The following is a 17,074-nucleotide window of genomic DNA, read 5'->3' on the forward strand; positions in this document are numbered from 1 at the left end:
CAATTTGCATGCCCGCAACTCCAGCATTTCAAAAGCATGTTTTAGTATCAGCAGCCCAAAACTCCTGTTAAAGAAGAAAAGAAAGTTTCTAAGTTGTTATTTAAGCTTAAATTAAGATGCATTAGTGCTGAAATATAACAGCAGCCCAAAACTCCCACAAAACTAAACTTTTTCAAAAGCATTAAGACTTTAATAAGTCACTCTTTGACCTGCATAACAGCAACCCAAAACTCCCACAAAACTAAACTTTTTCAAAAGCATTAGGACTTTAATAAGTTACTCTTTGACATGCATCAAGGCATCAAATTGCTATTTCTCAAAATGTTACTATTAATAATTATTAAAACAACAGTTTGCATTTATTTATGTACAACAATAATGTCTAAATTATAGCAAATAAACATAATTAAGAAATACCTTCAATATCAATTAGTAGTAACATCATTCATTGGGATCTTTATTTCCAAATCTTCTTCTTCTTTTGCAGATTACTACAAATGAAAAGATTACGGATTACCAATGTTGCTACAAAAAAATAAAGAATTATAAATGCACAAAAAATATTAATTTAAGCTTACGTATAATGTTTGAATAATTGCTTTTGAGGCTCCCTTTATCCAATCACCTCCACATACAAGTGTTTCCACATTATCTTTTGAGAGAGAGCTACGATAATCATCCAAAATACGCCCCCCGGCACTAAAGGCAGATTCCAAAGCGACAGTTGTGATAGGAATGCAAAAAATATCATGGGCCATTTTGCTTAAAATAGGAAACTTGGAAGAACTTTGACTCCACCATAGCAACACATCAAAATCTTTGTCCACCAAACCAATGTAATTGGGTTCTTCCATATACGCCTCAAGTTCTGATTTTTTTGGTGTACTTGCAATGGGTTTAGATTTGAGATAAGCAAAAAAATCTTCTTCTTCTCCAGTTTGATGGTTAAAGCTAGTAGAAGTTGTCGAGCTACTTGTGGCAGCCCTCGTCGCCATAAATGCATTAGAATACTTTTCAAAAAGGGACTGCAACTTCAAAGTCACATCTCCAACTCGACTCTTAAGCTCACTAGATGAATACAACCACTGAAAAGTCCAAGTAACCGACTCTAACTTAAAACGTGGATCTAAAATTGATGCAATTGACATAAGCACACTAATTTCCTCCCAATACTTCTCAAACTTAGCATGCATTGGAACACTCATGCTTTTTAAAAACTCATCGTTTGATGCAAAAGCACTACTTATCACTTTCTTCACTTTAAAAATTTCAATAAAAAACAAATTTGGTGTTGGATATGAAGTGCCTGAAAAAAATTCAGTAGCATGTAAGTATACTTCAAGTACCTTGCACACTTTTTCAGCTCGAGTCCACTCGTCATCTGTGGGGGACCATTCGAAGTTTGAATCTCTCAATGCATAACCTTGAAAGGCTCGTTTGTAGTGAATGGCTGATTCAAGCATCCGGTGTGTAGAGTTCCACCTAGTCTTTACATCGGTACATAAAGACCGGCGAGTGTTGATACCCAAAGTTGTTGCTATTTCACCAAATTTTAACAAACGAACCGGAGACTTTTTCAAATACTTAACTCCTTCTTTAATTTTCAAAAGACACGAATCAATAGTCCCCAAACCATCTTGCACTACCAAATTCAAGATGTGAGCACAACATCTCACATGAAAAAATAACCCCTCAAAATGTAACTTTCCTCTCCCTTGAAAGTTATTTTTCAAAAAGGCGGCTGCCCTATCATTATTTGAAGCATTGTCTAGAGTAATCGTACCTATTTTGTCCTGAATACCCCACTTAATAAGACACTCTAGAATGCTATCTGATATAACCTCACCACTATGGGGTGAAGAAAGCTCATTGAAACCAATTATAGCTTTTCTTAGTTTCCAATCAAAATCTATATGTTAGTGCACGGTTTTGCGTCTAGAATCTTTGTATTTATCGTTAATGTATATTGATGATTTATGTAATATTTAATGTTTATTTTGAACTAGTTCGTTAAGTTTAAGTCTAGTTCGCTAGGAATGTTAGCGAACTAAGGCTAGTTCGTTAAGGTTAAGTCTAGTTCGCTAGAGATGTTAGCGAACTAAGACATTATAATGTATTCCCTCCTGATTCGTTAGGGGATGTTAACGAATCAGGGGGTGGTTCGTTAAGTTAAGTTATGTAATGAAGGGGAAGCTGGTTCGCTAGGGAATGTTAGCGAACCAGATCGCCTTCTATATATAGTGAACTACTGTTCACGTTAATGTAAGCTTTTTGAATGTTAAGTTTTCAGATCCTAGATCTCTAAAAAGCTTCACCTAATACTATACAAACAATATTGATAACTTAATGATAATGTATACACATACATACAACACTGAATCTATGTTAGTTATGAGCTAGATCCTTACTCGTATTAATCTTATATACAGATCTGAGATCTGTGTTTATTGTTATTGATTGATGTATACGGGGAGATCAAACAAGTGGTATCAGAGCTGTTGGTGCTCGTTGTACACTTGATTTGGTGTTATAAGTATTCCATTTTTGTTAGTTTTCGGTTTTTGTTTGATTTTGAATCAATTGGTATTTGATTTGGATGAATTATGGACGAATTAGAGTGAATTTGTGTTGATTAAGGTATTGTTGAGATTTGGTTAAGAGGAATTGAGGTTTGATTTGGATTTGAGTTATTTGGTTTTGATTTCGGTTTGAGTCCGAAACAGGGGTGTGATTTTTGGTTAATTTGGATTGATTAAGGTGTTAATTGGTTACGAGGTTTTGTGTATTGGATTCGGAATTGGTTTACGAGTATTTTGGTAGTTTACTTGTGCAATTTGATTGAGTAACGAAGGTGTATTACAGATTTGGTATTATTAAGTTTCTGGGTTTAATCTTCATAATTTCTGGAATTTCGTTTGAAGGTTTGAAGATTTGAAGATGAATGTGATTCGTTATTTTCTTCCTGGTGATTCGCTATATTTTTATCTGTGATTCGTTATCAACAGTTTTAATTCGCTACCTTGTTCGTTAGTCAGTTCGTGTGAGTTATTGATTTGTGTTATCTAGTTTGTTAACTAGATTAACTGATTCGTGTGACACGTGTTCTTCTTGGGATTTGTGTCATAACAACCTTTGCCACGTGGCATAAGGTGTCAGAGTTTGTTACAAACGGTTGTAACAACCTGATTCGTTATAGTATAATTCGCTACAGTGTTGATTTGCTATCAACTGTAGCTGATTCGTTATCTTAATTCGCTAAGTTTATGTTCGCGATTCGTTACTGATTATCATCTGAGTCGCTAAACTAATCCTGTGCAATTCGTTTGGTCAATTTGTTAAGTTGACTTGGTCAATTCGTTTGGTCAATTCGTTAAGTTGACTTGGTCAATTCGTTTGGTCAATTCGTTAAGTTGACTTGGTCAATTCGTTTGGTCAATTCGTTAAGTTGACTTGGTCAATTCGTTTGGTCAATTCGTTAAGTTGACTTGGTCAATTCGTTTGGTCAATTCGTTAAGTTGACTTGGTCAATTCATTTGGTCAATTCGCTAAGTTGACTTGTGATTCGTTAAACCTTCATTACATTCGTTATCTGTTTCGTCATTTGAGTGATTCGTTAACCTTATTTGTGATTCGTTAAGTTGACTCGTTATGTTGACTTTTGATTCATTAAGTTAACTTCGTTATTGATCAGTCTTAATTTTATTAAGGATTGATTCGCTACAACTGTTCACAGTTCGCTACAACTGTTCACAGTTCGCTACAACTATTCACAGTTCGTTATAGTTATTCATTGATTCGTTAAGATACTTCATTATTTGATTCGATTTTCAAAGATGGCTGGCATGTATGCATTAGCGTCTCAAAATATGTTGATGCAACAGATGTTGCAACTTGATACCGAGATAGGTTCACATTTTAAATGTCCAAGATTGATGAAGTTCAGTGACTTCGCCAAGTGGGAACCTCGGTTTCGTGCACATTTGGGATCTGTTCATCCTGACTGCTCATATTGTCTTGATGAAGTTTATGTTGCACCAATGATTGGTGATGATACTATTGGGTATACTCCTAAAGCTGTTTCTCAATACTAACAAGAAGAGAAGAAGGCTTTAGAAATCGAGATAAAAGCATATTCTACTTTGACTATGGCTTTACCAGAAAATATCTTTCATCAAGTTGGTAGTATCAAGAGATGTGCATCTTTATTTCAACATCTGCGTATGAGAAGCATGGGAAACACAGCTGAAAGTAAGAAAGTGATGCTCAAGTTTCAATTTCGAAACTTTAATTTATTGAAAGGAGAAACAGTTGAAGAGATGACTAAAAGATTTAGTCATTTAATTGCTGAAATGGACAAGATGAAAATGGAAATTTCTGAAAGAGATAAAATTGACACTATCAAGAGTGTGCTTCCAAGTTCCTACTCAACATTTCTAATGGTTTTGAAAGAGAATGATTATTTTTTGAATGAAGACTTGACGGCACTTGAATTTCTACAAAAGATCGAAGCTAGAGAATATGATCTTAAGTGTCAAAAATCCTCCAAAGAAAATCAAGATCCAGCTTTCTATGGTGGAAGTATGCCTCTCAGTTCAACAATCTCTCCAATCACATGCTTTTCTTACTCATGCGGCAAGTGAAAAAGAATCAACAATGTTTAATGATCCAAAAGCTTGTTTTTACTCTGCTGGTAATTCGGGTGGTCTGGAAGTTCGACAAGTACAAATCCATTTGCTACACCACCTAGTGTTAATATGAAGGAAGCTGAGCAAAACTTTGCTTTTCTGGCGGCTTTTATGTCTTCATATGAAAACTTAGTGAGTAGTAAAATTGCCACAAGTGATTTAACAGATGAGGACTATAATCAGATAGATCCAGATGATCTAGAAATCATGGATTTGAAATGGAACATGGCGATGATCGTTCATAAAGTTAAAAGATTCATGCAGAGAACTAGAAAAGATCTTCCAGCTTTAAACAAGAAGTTGGGTTTTGACAAATTAAAAGTAAAGTGTTATAATTGTCAAGAATTTGGACATTTCGCGAAGGAATGTGATAAGCCAAGGAAGGAATACAATGGACCTCGTGGTCAAAGTCAAAATGCTTCTTCACCACGAGGAAGTGATGCTGAAAAGAAACCATCTTCTGCTACAACACAAGCAATGTTAGCAGATGGTAATGATTGGTCACAACGGCTACTATGCAATGATGTTCAAGCAAATTTGGCTATGTTTGGGTTACATGAAGATTGTCAAGATGCTACTGGTAGTGTGATGTCTTCCGATAATGATTCTGGATCTGATTCTGACGACTCTTGCGACAAGCCTTCTGAATCAATGTTTGCTTGCATGGCCAAGATCAATGAGGTTAGTAATTCTATGTCTACTACTTCATTTGTTAAAGCATCATGTGTTGACTGTGAATCTAACAACTCTAAGTTAGAAGCATTGAAAAATCAAAATGATAATCTTATAAGAGAAATTGATTCTCTTAAGGATACTTATCGACAATCTCTTGAATCCCAAAGAAGATCTCGAGAAAAGATTGACTCATTGTCGACAAGTAACCACGATCTCAAAGCCGAGTTATCTGTGAAAATGACCATTAATGACCAAAAGTTTCAAGAAATCTTGAAACATCGTTCTAAGATAACTGCGCTTGAGAATGAGGTTCTTGAGTTGAAGAACAAATTGGGGAAATTTAGGAATTCATCTTTTCTGTTGAATGAAATTATTGAAGTATCTGAAAAACAAAAAGATTCCAAGAAAGGTATTGGTTTTGTTGAAATTCCACCACCTTTTCATAATGATTATAAAATTAATCCTTTTGCAAGAAAAGAAGAGGATTTGATTCAAAAGGAATCTGTGATTTCTGAAAAACCTAAGATGGTTAAACCTGAAATTGTCAAACCCCAAGTTGCTCCTCAAAATTCTCATGTGGAAAGTAAAAAGGTCTTTGTTGAAAATGTTGACAAGGTAATTATTGAAGATGTGTTTGAACCTGAGATTATACACAAGAATAAGAACATTTCTAGTTCTAATCATATTCTTTGCGAACCTCAAGAGTTTGAGAAAGCTGTGTATGGTTCATTCAAGTCTCAGATAAACAAGGAAGAAACTGTGAAAACTAAACCAGTGAGGACAAAGAAGTCAGTTAAACCAAAGATTTCTGATGAGGACTTAATGCGTTTCATTAATCCTCCGAGTTCTAAGTCTTCTTCGGCTAGAGTTTTTAAATTAAAGGGAATGGATAAAATGTTCACTGAAAAAGATATTCCAATAAGTATTATCAAACCTGAACTTATTGAGAGTGTTTTTGTCAATGAAACTTCAAAAATTCAAGAACTGACATCAGTTGAATCTGATCCTTTGACTAAGGCAAAACAATTTTTAAAACAAGCTAAGAAGATTAACTTTGTTAAGTCAACTGGAACAGATAAACTAAAAAGTTTTTCAAACAGTTCTAATTTAGACTTATCTGATGAGTTTGCTAAGAGCATGACTAAAAATGTGAGTCATCATCAATCTTCTGTTTCATTTATTCCAATTACTTCTAAACATCATCATGTAGACATGCGACTTTGTTTTTTATGTGGTCAACAATGTCATGTTGTGAAGAATTGTAGTCAACAGAACTATCAGAATCTTCATCCTTTTATCAAGGACAAATCTAAGCCAATTCAAGTGGTCAAGGAGATTCTGAAACGACCTGTGTCGTATGCTGATGATACTCATATTTTGTTCTCCGATGTGAATCCTCGGAAGGTTCTTCATGTCAATGAGACACACGGTCAAGTTGAAACCAAAATTCATTCCAACTGAACCTATATGTCAAAACAAGAATTCAAATATTGTTCAGGCAGCTTATTTAAGATGAAAGTCTAGGAAGCCAGTAACTTATTCACAAGTGGCTGAACAACAATTGAAATCTGTTAAAGTTAATGATCAAAGAGAAAATCAAAAGGTGCCCAAGACTGAGGCCTGGGCTGCCTTTTTGAACTAATCACTTTTGTTTGTGTGTAGGGTTCATCCAAGACCATTTCTGGTGAAAACTGGATCATGGATAGCGGATGTTCTCGTCATATCACTGGGAATCTCAACCTATTAACCAACGTAAGAAATATTCAAGGGGTTATGTAGTGTTTTCTGGTAATTCTGGGGGCATGATCCCACAAGAGGGTGAAGTTTCAAATGGTCACATTACGTTTGAGAAAGTGAATTATTGCGACAAGGTTGATCATAACTTATTGAGTGTATCGCAGATTTGTGATAAAAAATACACTACGATATTTACTGACAAAGAGTGTCTTATCTTGAAACCGGGTTAAGTTATTCCCGAGGACATGGTTGTCATGCGATCACCACGATCAAATGATATTTATGTCTTAAATATGAGTTCTAAGATATCAACATCAATTGAAACATGTTTTGTCTCGAAAGCAATCGAGAAAGACTCGATTCTATGGCATCGTAGAATGGGTCACATACATGTCAGAAAGATGAATTATTTAATGGCAAATGACTTAGTTGAGGGTGTCTCGTTAAAAAATTTTAAGTTATCTGATCACTGCGTTGCATGCAAAAAGGGCAAGCAGAAGAAGAAGATACATCCCTCTAAGTTATTGAATTCCATTGATACTCCTCTTGAACGACTTCATATGGATTTGTTTGGTCCAGTGAATCATGCGAGTATTTCTGGAGACTGGTATTGTCTGGTAGTGACAGATGATTATTCAAGATATTCATGGGTGTTATTTATGAGCTCAAAAGATCAAACACCGGTTTTGGTACAAAACCTTATTACTAAGATCGAATCACTGTATAAACAAAAGGTGAGGAGAATCCGAAGTGATAATGGTACTGAATTCAAAAACACTACATTGGATTTCTTTTGTATTCAAAAGGGAATTCACCGAGAATATAGTGCACCTTATGTACCTCAACAAAATGGTGTTGCTGAAAGGAAAAATAGAACTCTGATTGAAGCTGCACGTACAATGCTCGCTGATTCAAAGCTTCCGGTTCAATTTTGGAATGAGGCAGTGAATACAGCTTGTTATACGCTTAATCGGGTTCTAACAGTGAAACGACTCAAGAAAACAAGTTACGAGATCTTAAATAATAGAAAACCTAATTTAAAGTACCTGGAACCATTTGGGTGTCCATGTACAATGTTGAAGAAGGATTCGGGTAAATTTGAAGAAAAAACTATTGAAGGGTATTTCTTGGGATATGCATCTCCAAAGAAAAGGGTTTTTAATTTCACATCTGGCTGTGTTGAAGAATGGTACCATGTGGACTGTCAAAAGTACACAACCCCTCCTCAAGGGAAAGGTTCAGACTGGAGTTTGACTACGATAGTTTATTTAATTCTTTTACTCCTTCGACTGAAAACATCGATGAAGATCTAGTTAGAGCATACTTTGAAGATCAATTGAATATTCCAGGTTCTTCAAGTTCTAATACAGTTGATGCTCAACCAGATGCTCCAACTGAAGACTCTCCAGTTGTTTCTCCAGTTGCTATTGATACTGTTTCTACTTCTTCTGATGATGATCAAGCTAAAGTTCAAGTTATTGATCTTGACAGTGATAATGTTTTATCTCCAGAGTTGGGTGAACATTACACTAACTTATTTGATAATGTTGTTGTTCCTGAGAATCCCACTCTTCGGATTCATGGATATCATCCACAGGAAAACATCATCGGAGAACTTGATGTGGGTGTTCGTACACGTCATCCAGTTGCTTCGTCAAGTGACAATAACATATTATGTGCTTACACTAATTTACATTCTTCGGGAATCGTGAATGCTGCTAAATTCAATTGCTTTCTATCTCAAGTTGAGCCAACTACAGCTCGTAAGGCACTTGAAGATCCTTCTTGGGTAGATGCTATGCAAGAGGAATTACAGCAGTTTGCACGATTGGGTGTTTGGGATTTAATAGACAAACCTGCTAGAGTTACGAAAGCTATTCCGACTAAGTGGGTATTTAAGTGTAAAAAGGACGATCGAGGGGTGATTGTCAGAAATAAAGCACGTTTAGTGGTGCAAGGTTTTTATCAGCAAGAGGGTATTGATTACACAGAGGTATATGCTCCAGTTGCAAGATTAGAGTCGATTCGAATCTTTCTGGCTTATGCAGCTTATAAGAATATCAAGGTTTATCAAATGGATGTTAAGAGTGCTTTTCTCAATGGTGAATTACACGAGGAAGTGTTTGTCCAACAACCACCTGGTTTTGAAGATCCTGATTATCCAGACCGTGTTTACTGTTTAAACAAGGCTCTATATGGTCTACATCAAGCCCCGAGAGCTTGGTATGGCATGCTCGCCGACCATCTGACTGATAATGGCTTCAAACGAGGAACTGTTGACTGCACTTTATTTCATAAGACTGTTGGTGATGATCTTCTTCTAGTCCAGATTTATGTTGACGATATTATTTTTGGGTCTACAAACGACACATTGTGTAAGGAGTTCGAGAAGTCCATGCAAACAAAGTTCGAGATGAGCTCGATGGGAGAGATGAATTTATTTTTAGGGTTGCAGGTTCACCAGTCTGCTCACGGAATTTTTATTCATCAGACTAAGTATGTGAATGACGTCTTGAGCCGATCCAAGATTTCTGCCGGCAAAATCCCTTCTACTCCTCTTCCAGTGGGTCACAATTTATCACCGGATGAATTGGAGGATTCTGTTGATCCAACCCTTTATCATGCTATGATTGTTTCTCTAATGTATTTAACGGCTTCTCGCCCTGATATTATGTTTGCTGTTTGTCTTTGTGCTAGGTATCAAGCAAGTCCACGCGTGACTCACCTAGCTGCAGTCAAGAGAATTCTTCAGTATTTGAGGGGAAATCCAGACATCGGGTTGTGGTACCCCAAGGATGATACGTTCTTTCTTACTACCTACTCCGACTCAGATTATGGAGGATGCAAGATCAACTTCAAATCAACGACTATGGGATGTCAATTTTTAGGAAACCGACTTGTTTCCTGGCAGTGTAAGAAGCAGACAACGGTCTCCACTTCAACCGCTGAAGCTGAGTATGTTGCAGCCTCGAGTTGCTGTTCCCAGGTTTTGTGGATACAACAACATATTCGCGACTACGGTTTGAAGTTTCTTACTACTCCCATCTTGATTGATAATTCTGCTGCTATTAGTATCACCAAGAATCCCGTACAACATTCTAAAACGAAACATATCGAAATTCGATATCATTTTATACGGGATTGCTATGAAAAGAAATTAATTGATCTTGTGAAAGTACATACTGATTTTCAAAAAGCCGATCTGTTTACTAAAGCTTTTGACAAAACGCGTTTTAAATTTTTGCTTGATTTAAACGGATTGAAGACCCTCGATGATATCCTTAAACAAGGATGACTATCTTTATTTTTCTGTCATTTCTTTCGTTTAAAATTTATTTTGGTTTTAGGGGGTGAAAATCTAGAAAAATACAAAAAGAGTGTGTTTTCGTTTGTACAGAGAAAAACCAAAAAGATTTTTGCAGACGCTTCAAAAATATTGTGATTTCTGTTCTTTAATGTTTTTCCTTTAAATATTTAAAAAAACCAAAAACATTTTAAAATTTTGAAAAACCAAAAAGAATGTGATTTATGTTTTGTACAGAAAAATCCGAAAATCCAAAAAGATTGTGAAGTTTATTTTGTTTATAAGAAAATTAAAAAGACAAAAATATTGTGTTTTTAAAGTTGTACAGAGAAAAACCAAAAAGATTTTTGCAGACGTTTTTATATTATTTTCTCGCTGAAAATTATGTCGGTTGTTTAAGTTTGTGAAGCATGCTTGCATGTCTTGGTCCTATGATTCACTTGTGAATTGATGGTTAGCCATTTATTTATTAACTTAAGTTAACTGGGGCGATTAAATTTATCTTTTCTTCATTTTTTGCTCCTCAAAATCTTGAGTTTTTGAAGCAAAAAGAGAAAATGATAGTACATTGATTATCTTGACCCCAAGTTCAGCAAAAAGTAAGCTTAAAAGACTGTGTGCTTAATTGCATTGGTGCATTAGTAGGTCTTAAAACAACCCAGTAGAGTAAAGTATGTGATATAAACATAAAGAAACGCCAAATTGAAAGGAGTGTTAGTCTCTAACAAAAGTCTCGATGAGGATGGCAGAAATGTAATAACCGGTCATACTCAAGCCTTATATTTGTTGATCACCCAAAAATCAAATAAAGCAAATAACAAGCGTTAAGATTCTGGTCACTGTGAGTCTTTATGCGGCTTAACCATCTGGGTATTCATAAGCATGAGTATTTCACTCGCTTTCTAGAGCAAACCCAAAGTCATTAAACTTGATCACCGCTATACTTCGTACAATTTAAATTACTGACTTGATCAAAATCAGCTGTAAGTCATACAATTGTTCCTCCCTTGCGTGCGTCTTAATACCATTAAGAAACGGACCCCAGGGGATACAATGTATGTAAGCCGACAGATGGACTCGTGCATACTCACTCACAGTAAAGGAAACTTGATGCATTGCTCAAAATTTCTACAATTGGTATCAAAAATTTTGATCAACAATATAATGGTTTAAGTCAAGTTGGGGTGATTTGGCAAAAATCAAATTAAGCTTGAACCGTGATTAGAGGCTGATAGTTTCTGATATTCTGTGCTTTAATTGAACAATTTTAATCATATCACAAAAATACTTGAATGTGTGTTACTAGATTTATGTGGACAACAATACTAATGACCGACTTATCGCTAGTCATAATATCGCTGAAATATAAAACTGTGATGGAAGGACAATTTGGTCAATATGATTCTCTGCTCAAACTCGACAAAAATACAAAAATATGTACTGTTTTTGATAAATCACTGAAAAATACAAATAGATTGTCTATTTTAAAGGTTTGGTTATTCTTCTGTAAATACATTCTTTAATTCTTTAATTTTTACAAAATATCAAAAATATTTTCGTCTTTTTTTTTTAAAAAAAAAAAATTTAAATAAATGTTTAAGTTATGTTTCGGAAATCTGAAACAATTTATTTTAACATAATTGGTTGTCGGGATAAAAGGGTTTCTCGATAACCTAATTTCTTAATTTATTTAATTCTTTATTTAATTCATTAATTTTTTTTTCAGGATCTGATACCGAATTTGGTGATTGATCGTTCGTTGGTGAATGATGTTCTTGATATGGAACATATGAAAGCTGAAACGGTGCATCGTATGTTAATATATAGAAAAGACAAGCCACAGGACAAACGGATGATTGGTCATATAATCAATCCGGATTACGTATGTCCTCCTAATGAGTGCTGGATCCATGATGATTCGGATTCCGAGCGTGAAGGGGGAGAAGGTGGGAACAATGATGGTGACAATGATGATAATAATGGTGATGGTGGAGATAGTGGACGTGCTCTGAAAGAACAACAAGAAGCAGTCGATGATGCCCTAGCTGCCACCATGAAAGCTCAGTTAGAACGCAAACGAAAGGGCAAAGCTGTAGCTACTGGTGAACCATCGAAGAAGCCCCGTGTGTCTGCTGGGGCTGGGGTAATTATTGGAACACCACCACCACCTCAATCAACTACTCAAAGCTCGGCGGTGCCGCTAACTACTAGCACTCCTACGCTCACTTTGACAACGACGATGGTGTCACATGAGAGGCTCGGTCTTATTCCTCAAATGGCGTTGACCGAGATACCGAGGCCTCCTGCTGTGTTGTCTACAGTATCTACCACCACATCAATGAGACCTCCTCCTCTGCCAACAACTATGCTTCCTCCACCTCCGCCGAGTGATGTCTCTTTTATAAGGATTACTCGACCTCAAGGACCTGTTCAACCTGTTCATCCATCCGTATACAACTTACCACCAGGTCGTCAAACTGAAATGCTGCTAAATCTGCTACACTTATATGAAAATCAAATGGCAGCCGATCGACAAACTCAAGAACGACTCATGGAGAATCAACGAAAAATGATGAGTTATATTTCGTTCTGTCAGAAGGAGACTAAGTCGTTGCGTGCGATTGTTGAGTCTCAGGGGGTGAAATTAAAGGAACAAGATGAGTTGATTTTACAATTAACTTGCAAAGAAGATGCCCTCAAGAAACTCAAAAATGACGATGATGATCCTGACGAATCTGATGCAGGAGGTGAGCCTAAACATTCGCATGGTTCATCCTCTGGTGCTGGTGTTAGTGGCGCTGATGAGTCGAGCAAACAGATAATTACCTATCAAGATCCAACAGCTTCCAAGCCAATTGAAATGATTGAGGCTAACCCGGTGATATTTATTGATGGATCGGGGATGGTTAGAAGTGTGGTGAACAGAGATGAGATAGAGGTCGGTGAGTTTATGGTTAGATCTTTGACACGGGAGCAGATTTCGATTCTGCTTGGGCTGAATGACGATCAGTTGACTGCTTTAGAGACTGAGCCCGATGTCGAAGTGATCAATGAGGATGAAATGGAAGTTGATCCGTTATTCATGGATACGGATTTTATTTATGAGAACGAGGAGATTAAGATGGAGGATGTGACAGCTGAAGAGTACCCGGACTTGTATCAACATGTAAACGTTGATCAAGGTGCTCCGGTATTTCATGAAGATGTAATCAAAGAGACTGAGGATGAACTGGAGAAGATTGTGTAGCGAACTGTTCCCTCACTCAAAGAAGTGACTGATGATGACATAGAAAGATGGTTCAAACGTCAGAAAGTGGGAAAGATCATTAGTGCTTATCGGTATGTAGATCAGGAAAGAAAAGATGCTACTGCTGCTTGGATTGAAGCTAATCAGGTGACTACCTTCAAGACTGTCTCTAAGGTACATGGTGATATTGTCTCCTGGCTCTATGATTCAGACCTTAAGGTATGTATAGTCAAGTGGGAAAAGGGTGTCCAGTATTACGAGAGGATAATGGATGTTTTAACTCTACCGCGTTGGGATGTACGTACCCTAGCGAGACGTCCATTTATCAATCGTGGGGGTCACCGAAAGGCTGAGTGGTTTCATCAACACTTACTGTTCGAGGTCAATCATGGCTTCAAATTCTTCAAGCCCCAGGTCCCAAGACGTAAGCGCACTGATGAGATTGATCCAAGGATCGGCTGGAAGAAACTTGTCTTGAAAGTGAAGCCGTCAAAGACAATGAAAAGAGTTCTTGTGAAGACAATGCCTCAAGATATTTATCTGTCTTTCAACAGTTGGTACTATGACAATCGTACTGGCGAGGCCGTTATTGTTTGTGGTCGAGGATTGCAGACCGAGCTCATCAAGATAATCGACCCGATGTGGTTGGTTAATTTATCATAGACAAACAACGACGTGCTATACAGGAAGCATATTTTGTTTGAACGCCAAGAAGATTACGACCTGGCTATGCAATTCCAACGAGTCGTTCGTGTGTGTCATGAACATGGAATTCATAGTTGCAGAGACTGGCAGTCAAAGCGCTTCAAATAAGTTAAAGACAAAGAGCTCAAGACGAGGGGGTGTCTGTTAGTGCACGGTTTTGCGTCTAGAGTCTTTGTATTTATCGTTAATGTATATTTGATGATTTATGTAATATTTAATGTTTATTTTGAACTAGTTCGTTAAGTTTAAGTCTAGTTTGCTAGGAATGTTAGCGAACTAAGGCTAGTTCGTTAAGGTTAAGTCTAGTTCGCTAGAGATGTTAGCGAACTAAGACATTATAATGTATTCCCTCCTGATTCGTTAGGGGATGTTAACGAATCAGGGGGTGGTTCGTTAAGTTAAGTTATGTAACGAAGGGGAAGCTGGTTCGCTAGGGAATTTTAGCGAACCAGATCGCCTTCTATATATAGTGAACTACTGTTCACGTTAATGTAAGCTTTTTGAATGTTAAGTTTTCAGAGCCTAGATCTCTAAAAAGCTTTACCTAATACTATACAAACAATATTTATAACTTAATGATAATGTATACCCATACATACAACACTGAATCTATGTTAATTATGAGCTAGATCCTTACTCGTATTAATCTTATATACAGATCTGAGATCTGTGTTTATTGTTATTGATTGATGTATACGGGGAGATCAAACACTATATAATGGGCTGTCAAACACATGTACCCTATAGTTTGATTTGATGTCCAACAATCACTAGTAAGTGAGATCATATCAACTTTTTTAAAAAGTTTTTTCATCTTCTCTATATCCACATCAACAACTTTAATAATATCTCTTGTAATTGTAGGCCTGCTCACTTTTACATATAAAGGATTGAGATATTTCATTAACATGTTGAACCAATGATACTCAACAAATGAGAAAGGTAGCTCATGGGCTATGATCATCTTTGCAATCAATTCTCTACACTTCATATGATCAAAACTCCCATTCAAGTTAAATTCAGATCCATCATCATTGGTAGATTGTTCAAAATTAATGAAACCTTTCTTACCTTTTTTCCTTTTCAAATACGTACATTTCTTCAAGTGTCACAAGAGATGTGATGTAGACCCTGACGGTTGTGGTGTGTACTTTTGCTTACAGTGCATGCATTTATATTTCTTGACCATCTTCCCGTTAGCCTTTATGTGAACGGTTATAAAATGACTCCAAACCCCAGATCTACCCTTTCGTTTTCGTCCATCTTGATCATTTGCTGGATCTTCATCATTTGCTGGATTTTCTTTATTTGTTGGATCTTCATCATTTATTATATCTTCATTTTCTGGTGCTGTTAAGTCAACACTTTCTTCGTCACTTAACTCGATAGTATCACTTGGGGTTTCGACACCACCAATTGACTCTTTGAGGGAAGACATCCTACAATTAAGAACAAATATGAAATAAAAAATGTTGTATGGCCATGTAATTTGGCATTCAGCTGGTCAACAAGAACGATATTATGCATACAACTAAAATAGCAATATACCATCTTTAAAAGGTTCCGAACACTTAACCGAAAAGAAAAAAAAATACTTGTCAAAACCACCTCACAGGTTTTAAATGAGCTTTATTACAAAATCCAGCAAGTTAATAATGCAACAAAGAAAGAATCCAAATTTGAGCATAATTTCAATTTTCCTATCCAACTATTGGTAAATAGTAAAACAAAGAAAGAATTCAAATCTGCAAATTAGACACTTATTAAATCTGCAAATTAGGCACAGGCTATTGATATTGGAGCTTCTTAGGTATAATAAACAAATTCATTTATAACCACTAAGCCACGAAGTTTGTTCAATAAACTAATAGAACATAGAATTGAAGCAGAGTAGAAGATGAAGCAGAGTAGAAGATGAAGAAATAATACCTTAAGAATTGAAATCTTGAATTGAAGACTTGAATCTCCAATGGCTGTGAAGGTAAAGGGGGGCGGGGGGCTGGAGGCTGGAGTATAATCGTAGGGGTTTATAACTTATAAGATATAAATATATAATAATTAATATATACATATATATACATTATTAATTATATATATATATATATAACCATCGAGCCACGAGCCGAGCCGACCATGGCTCGAGCTCGGCTCGTTTCGAAACCGAGCCGAGCTTCTTTCGGACCGAGCTTTTTTCGAGCGAACTTCGAGTGAGCCACGATCTTTTTGAACAGCCCTATGTGTAGTAAGTCATTGCTAATAATTATAATATTTCATTTACTGAACTACTCACTAAACTTTCTTTGAAAATGATCAAATAAGAATGCAAGCATCGTTATGATCCTTAAACTCTTTTTGTTTTAGCCTATCACATTTAAATACAATCACAAAAATAATATAAAGAAAGTCAATCGAATGTTTAAGAATCCACTTGGTGACATCGTTACCATAAAAAGATAAAATCAATCACAAAGTAAAAAATAAAATTAGAAATAAAAAATATATATATGTCAAAATTTGAGAAATCTTAAAATCACTTAATGATTTGATTAATTTTAATTTTTTTGAAAGTATTAAAATCTTGTAACAATAATATTATATAAGACATTTATGAACGTATTAAAAGATAAGTATTCAAATATTGATATTGATATAATAAATGAAATCATTATTGTAAGTCAAATCAAATATTAAATGTTACCATAATTATATTAATTATACATC

General features: G+C 35.9%; 1 protein-coding gene across 1 annotated transcript; it reads right to left on the bottom strand.

Annotated features, from left to right (window-relative positions):
• Positions 1-457: 457 nt before the first annotated feature.
• LOC143540547 (zinc finger BED domain-containing protein RICESLEEPER 2-like) lies at positions 458-15,791 on the bottom strand. The gene is made up of 3 exons (XM_077033576.1): positions 15,515-15,791; positions 626-1,909; positions 458-525 (listed from the first exon to the last, which is right to left on the bottom strand). The coding sequence occupies exons 1-3, from the start codon at positions 15,789-15,791 to the stop codon at positions 458-460; spliced, it is 1,629 nt and encodes a 542-aa protein (XP_076889691.1).
• Between the last annotated feature and the right edge of the window lie 1,283 nt (positions 15,792-17,074).

This window comes from Bidens hawaiensis, unplaced genomic scaffold (assembly GCF_021521415.1).
Source record: "Bidens hawaiensis isolate Kalapana, Puna unplaced genomic scaffold, B.hawaiensis_p1.1 tig00012275_1, whole genome shotgun sequence".
Classification (NCBI taxonomy): Eukaryota; Viridiplantae; Streptophyta; class Magnoliopsida; order Asterales; family Asteraceae; genus Bidens; species Bidens hawaiensis.